Below are 7,086 nucleotides of genomic sequence, written 5' to 3'. Positions count from 1 at the left end.
GCATGTAGGCAAACTTCCTACGTGCTGTCTTAATGTCTATTTGCTAGACATAAAGATTGTATGGCAGAAAATTCAGAGAAATGGGTATTGTTTAGAAATTAATATTTCTATAGTCTCAAAAATAAAAAGTGAAAACAGGATTGATAGTACAGTGGGTGAGGCATTTGTCTTCCATACTCTGACCTGGGTTTCATCACCAGACCCCATATGATCTCCCAAGACCTGACAGGAATGATCCCTGAACACTGAGCCAGAAGTAAGGCCTGAGCTCTGCTGAGTGTGACCCAAAACAAAATAAAACAAAACAAAATGAAAGTTAAAACTTAGGAATAACATTTGCACCATTTCACACTAAGATGACTTTTTTTTTTTAAAGAAACCATAAGATCAACAGTGTCCAAGTCAAAATCTTAACTGTTAACAGGTAGTTTGTGGCAAAGATGACTAAAAATAATTAAGCAAATTTAAATTTGTGTATACAAATGAGCTACTTTTTTCTGTTGAGACTATCATTTGTCTTACCCAAGAGGCAATGACCTGAATTGGATGTCTGAATATAACTTATGCAGGAATAGTTCTGTAAATGCATTTAAATAAACTATAAAGATATTTAGGGCTGGAGCAATAGCACAGCGGAAGGGCTTTCACCTTTCATGCGGCTGACCCGTGTTTGATCCCTCTGCCCCTCTTAGAGAGCCCGGCAAGCTACTGAGAGTATGGAGCCTGCACGGCAGAGCCTGGCAAGCTAACAGTGGCGTATTCAGTATGCCAAAAACAGTAACAAGTCTCACAATAGAGATGTTACTGGTGCCCACTCGAACAAATCGATGAGCAACAGGATGATAGTGACAGTGACAGTAAAGATATTTGATAAATATAGTATTTATACTAAAAAATAAAGAAACCACAAATATTGATGAGGATATAGAGAAATTCAAACTTTTGTACATTACTGGTGGGAATGTAGCATGGTGCATCTGCTCCAAAAAAGTTTTGTGGTTCCTCAAAAAGTTAAACATGGAATTACCAGATGACTAAACAATTAAAAAATAATTTAAAGTGATTGAGGAGAAGGACTCAGATATTTATACACCAGTATTCATAGTACCATTATCCATACTACTCAAGAGATGAAAACAACCCAAATGTCCCTCAACAAAATGATAAACAAAATGGTATGTACATATAGTGGAGTATTAGGTAGTCGTTAAAAGTAATGACATGATATATGTTACAACATGGATGAACCTTGAAGATATTATTCTAAGTGAGATGAATCAAACACAAAAGGAGGTACATTGCATGGTTCCATCTAAAATAGAAAAAATCATGGGAAAAGAAAATTGATGGAAGGGTATGAGGATCTGGAGGGAAGGGGGAAGAGGGAATATGTAGTTATTGCTTAATAGGTACAGAGTTTCTCTTTGGGATCATAAAACATTTGGGGAATAATTAAAGATAGTTGCAATATACTATGAGTATACTACCTGGGCCCACTTCGAGCACATTGAAATATTCATAGATCTAAGTATAGTTTAACTTAGATTGCTCTCTAATATTGGGATTATATAACACAAAAGCAGAAGACTTTTTTGTGGTATAGTCAACCAAAAATCCATGTTTTCTCTGAGAGAATTTAAATGTCGGCTTCTGAATTTATGTTTTGTGTCCTTTCTGCAGAGGAATCTTCATTGAATGTTGACTCAAACAGAGCAATAATGGACTTCTTGAAAATCTTTTTGAAGTCCTCTCCAGTAAATAGGTAAAGTGTGGGAGAAAAAAGAGCATTGAAAGAAGTGGTTATCAATGTAAGTATTAGAAACAGCAGTGAAAGGTGTGACTGAGACTGATCGCTAGTGAGTCTTAAGCCCTTGTATATATGGTAGGGCATCCAACATACAAAGAAAGAGATAATGGCAGTCACCATGACTCTAAAAGGCTTATTGGACTTAATCCGGCTCCTCTCTTTTACCTTGTTGTTGATTCTTTCATAACAAAAGGTTATGATGAAGAAAGGCAGAAGAAATCCCACCAAGAAGCGGCCAATGAAACAGGCTAGGTGAATCTTTTTGCTTAATGTTTCCATCTTTTCATGTTCCCCTTTTGTAAACACAACATAGTTATTTTGGCAGGTCACAGTTTTGTCATCATTTTCATGTGTTACTCTGAAAAATAAGTAGGGCATGCTGAGGGCCATGGCAGAGATCCAGATTCCCAGGATGATGATGGAGGCGTTTCTTGGGGTTCGGTGCAGCTGTGACCACACTGGGTAAAGAACTAGAAGGTAACGATCTACACTGATGGCCGAGAGGAAGAAAACAGAGGTGAACATCCCCAGGGACAAAGTGCTGTTAACAACCTTGCACATGACAATTCCAAATCTCCAGTGATTATCTTGAAGGTAGGAGGTGGCGACAAATGGCAGAGTAAATGCTGACATGAAGTATGAAAGAATGAGATGAAAAAATAGGAGAATATTGACCGTCCTTTTCATCTTGAATCTTAACACCCATAGGTAGAGACCATTGATGATAGTACCAACCAAAAATGATGTGAACAATAAAGGGACAGCGAACATTTTGGCAGGCTCTGGAAAGAGAGTACTGTTTCTCCCCAAAGTAGCGTTATGGATCAGGTAATCAGAAGAGTTGATCAGATTCATAGTTACCTGTGTAGTGAGAACTGAAAATAACAACAGCAGTAGCGTCAATAACAAAACAAAGAATAAAGAAACAAAAATTAGAAAATTTGTATAGTGATAGGTAAAATAAATAAATGTTCATTTATTGCACTCAGGGCTCACTCTTGGTGAGTTCAGGGGACCTTATGGGGTGCCATGGGGCAAATTCTGGTCTACTGTGTGCAAGACAGACAGTAGAGCCCTACCAGTTGTATTCTCTGTCCAACCCCTGTACTGTCTCTCCAGGCCCTCAGGGGCCATTCTTGGTGGTATCTGTGGGATCATATCTGGTGCTGGGGATCAACCCACCGTTGAATGTGTGCAAGGCAAGCATCTTAACCTTGTATTATCTCTATGGCTGCAAAATGACAATATTTAAAAATGGAAAACATAACAATATTTATATAGCCATATAAAGTACATACTTTTCTAAGATCCATAGTTTCATCTTTTTGTGTGTGTTTATGCTATACCCAGCTGTGCTCAGGGTTATTCCTGGATCTGTGTTTAGGAATCGTTCCTGGCAGGGCTCAGAGGACCATATGGAGTGCTGGGGATCAAACCTCAGTCTGCTGCTCACAAGACAAGCACCCTACCCAGAGTTCTCTCTACCCCTTACTTTTATCTGAGAGAATTAAACTAAGGCTAATTGAGTATCAAACATTTGCATACTATAGCTGAAACTAATGTTACAAAGAAATAAGAAATAAAGTTTGAGTAACTTAGAGAGCTACATATCATCTCTAAACGTTTTCTAAAGCCTGCCATTCCTGGATAGGCACATCTCAAATAAGGTACTGTAAGATCAATTTTACTTGTCTAAGATTTGGTACTGATGGTTGCTAGTGGCATTGAATTAACAAAAATAACACCAACTGATGGACATTAGTAATCATGAGAAGCTATAATTAGATTTTTCCCATGAACTAATTATATATAATAAATGCTTTAATCTAGCTTGCTAGCACTCAGCAAATAATAGTAAGAAGAGATACTCATAGGGAGCCCTAAGGCACAGTAAGATTCTGAAGTGCCTTCAAAATCATTAATGAAAGAGGATAGTGTGGTGTAGAATGTGGTAGTAATTTCTTCTCACTTGAGGGGAAAGAGGGAGGGCTGTCAAGAATGGATATTTACTCAACATTTGTTATATTAGGAAATTTACGTGAAAATTATTTCTTTATTCCTCATAAAAGCAAATATTTAACAGAGGGATAATTGGCTCGAAAGGTCAAATTTATTTTCTTTTTTTTTGTTGTTTTTGGGTCATACCCAGCGATGCACAGGGGTTACTCTTGGCTTTGCACTCAGAAATTGCTCCTGGCGGTGCTAGGGAACCATATGGGATGCTGGGAATCGAACATGGGTTGGCTGCATGCAAGACAAACGCCCCACCCACTGTACTATTGCTCCAACCTCCAAATTTATTTTCTATCAGCATCTCCCACCACACTTCCATGGGGCAGATGGGGAACCTTGTCAGTGTCTTATGTTGCTTCTTTAAAAACTGGTAATTTGTGTGTGATACTTTGACAATGTTCTTTGAGTCAGGATATTTGTGTATCCAAAACATTCCATTCCTTGAAAAATTATTCCTATAGTTTTGAAAATATAAACCTGAGCATGTTTTGGAAAAGAGCTATTTTAACAGAATCAGATCAACAAATTGGCTTTTGATAGATTGGATAAATCAATGGAAATTACTAATGATGCTTTTTTTACTAAGCAGAAATATTCTAGAATTTATATGGGGAAGAAATAAAATAACTTTTTATTGAAACTATCACTGTATCACTGTCATCTCATTGCTCATCGATTTGCTTGAGCAGGCACCAGTAAAGTCTCCATTGTGAGACTTGTTGTTATTGTTTTTGGCATATCGAATACACCACGGGTAACTTGCCAGGCTCTGCCGTGCTACTCTCAGTAGCTAGCTAGGCTCTCTGAGAGGGGTGGAGGAATTGAACCTGGGTCAGCCATGTGCAAGGCAGTCCACTGAAACTATAGCTGCTGCAAATTAATCTAATTTTCTAAGGGAATTAAACTTTTACTTTCCTTTAAAATAGAAAAATGGCCTCTCTTTAAGAAAATTTCTGAGTAGTCTGTTTTGGGAATTAAAAGGGAAGATCAAGGACAGGGAATAGGAAGACCATGATGACTAAGGGTGTGAGGCCCTGGATAAGGCTATGTGAAAGTTCTGGGTACTTGAATAGAGGGACAAGGAATGAAGATCGTCTTCAGGGATGGGGACATATGTAAACAGCAGGAACTTAGGAGGTTTGAATAAAAAGTGTCAATGACATGTTCTGAGAAGAAGAACTTTTAAACTGGAAAATATCTAATCTGCTTGCATCCATTAACTATGCTTTGGGATGTGTCACAGTATAATGTCTCTTCTACTTGGTCACAGCTATCTTGTACTGGCTGCACTAGAGACAAAGAGTTGTATGCCCTATTTGTGCTGGAGTGGGATGGATGGAAGAAAACAGAAGCTGGAGATGAGATGGGACTAAGATGAACATGGTGGAAACTGCACAGCTATTGAGGCATTAGTAGACAAGGAGAAACAATGTCCCATGGAGAACTTCAGCTACTGTGTGTATGGTCTGTATGTTTTTATCTATGTGTGTGTGTGTGTGTCTCTATGTGAATATACGCATGCGTATATTTGACACATACATTTGTGTTGTGTATGTGGGTAAATAGTCTCTATGTATATTTGTATTGTGTCTCTATAGTTTGTATTTGTAGCCAAGGTGTGTGTATGGAGTGTATATACACGTCCTAATTGTTTATCTGTAGTATATATATATTTATGTAAGTACTTTATGATCCATGTTTATTTTTTGTTTGATTATGGTCATTATATGGTATGTGGGGTAATTATGTATATGTTTGTGGTCTATGTACATGTATTGTGTGTGTTTTTGTGCATGAGTATGCTTGGTTTCTTTGAATATAGACATATGAGAAATTGGAAACCTGAATTATAGGGTAGATTTTTTTTTATTGTGTGGCTGCAATAATATATAGGATTTAAGCAAAATCATGTTGGTGTTTTTCCTTAATGTCATATAGTATTCTAGAAACCTAACACATATTGAGGAGATATTTTTCATCACTAAACATCATTTAAAATTGTTTTAAAGTTCTTGAGTATAAATTAATAGGGCAGAGGTTATGCTCTGGTAGTACATAATTCTAGGTTTTGATCCTGCTTCTACCATTATCCACTTTATAACCTTCAACTTTTTACTCTGAGTCTTTTTCAACTTGCTTTTGTGAACAAAGTGAGGTAATTCATAAAACTCACTCAATTACTTTCAAGTGACATAAGTACTCACCTACCTTCAAGGGACATAATAAGTACTCAGTAACTTTTTGCCTATATTTTGCCCAACTTACTATATTAAGCCAGAAAGAGCCTTGTTTTGCCCTTGTAAAGGAACAAGCCACATTTCTTTTCTCCTCAATGACAAAAACCTCAGATTTAGAATTATTTTGAGATGTTGCTGTAGAGTGATATCCTTTGGCAAAGTGGCTTTTAAAAAGACCCCATCTCTGCATGGGTGCATCAAGTCACCATAAAGAAGGAAGCCATTAGACCATGAATGTGGGGGCATATTCTAATGGCCACATTAAGATCTATTCACATGATAGCATTAAGAGAATACCCTGCTGATCTAGGGAATCTTACCTTGGATTTATATCTTCATGCCAGATGGTTTGGGTAGGTCAGAGCGAATCTACATCTGTGATCTACGTTACCGTCAGCAACTGTCTTCTTGTTAATGCGATTCCCCAATGTGCAACCTATTGTTTAAATAGTGAGGCCTTCTTGCTCTTTTCAGTTCCTCTTCTGTAAAGGGAACTGCTATCCAAAGTGGAGGTAGGCTGAAGATTACTTCTTCAAATCATTTCTCCATTTCAACATTCCATGAACAAGGACAAACCCTCGACCTTGTATTACAAGACTTACCAACAAACAGTGGGGGAAGGAATGGCAGAAAATAAAGACCAGAGATGACATGAATACAGGAGCTAAGTTAGGATCATGGGCACTTGGTGGCAATAGGATGAAATAACTTGTACATGAGTACCATAACCTTAAAGACTATTGCAAACACATTATCTAAACTCTAATACTTTTTAAAACATGTCACTGTCACTGTCATCCCATTGCTCATCGATTTGTTCGAGTGGGCACTAGTAACGTCTCTCGTTGAGAGACTTATTGTCACTGTTTTTGGCATATCCAATACGCATGGGTAGCTTGTCAGGCTCTGCCGTGTGGGCTCCATACTCTCAGTAGCTTGCCGGGCTCTCCAAGAGGGGCGGAGGAATCGAACGTGGCTTGGCCGAGTGAAAGGCGAAAGCCCAACCGCTGTGCTATCGCTCCAGCCCCT

General features: G+C 38.0%; 1 protein-coding gene across 1 annotated transcript; it reads right to left on the bottom strand.

Annotated features, from left to right (window-relative positions):
- Positions 1–1,636: 1,636 nt before the first annotated feature.
- Positions 1,637–2,662, bottom strand: GPR33 (G protein-coupled receptor 33). The gene has a single exon (XM_004612154.2). The coding sequence runs from the start codon at positions 2,660–2,662 to the stop codon at positions 1,637–1,639; it is 1,026 nt and encodes a 341-aa protein (XP_004612211.2).
- Positions 2,663–7,086: the final 4,424 nt, after the last annotated feature.

Source organism: Sorex araneus, chromosome 3 (assembly GCF_027595985.1).
Source record: "Sorex araneus isolate mSorAra2 chromosome 3, mSorAra2.pri, whole genome shotgun sequence".
Lineage (NCBI taxonomy): Eukaryota > Metazoa > Chordata > Mammalia > Eulipotyphla > Soricidae > Sorex > Sorex araneus.
Note: the sequence above shows the minus strand (reverse complement) of the source record. Positions and strands in the feature narration are given on the sequence as shown.

Coding starts and splice junctions, on each gene's coding strand:
- GPR33 (XM_004612154.2), bottom strand. CDS start 2,662: ATGAATCTGATCAACTCTTCTGATTACCTGATCCATAACGCTACTTTG.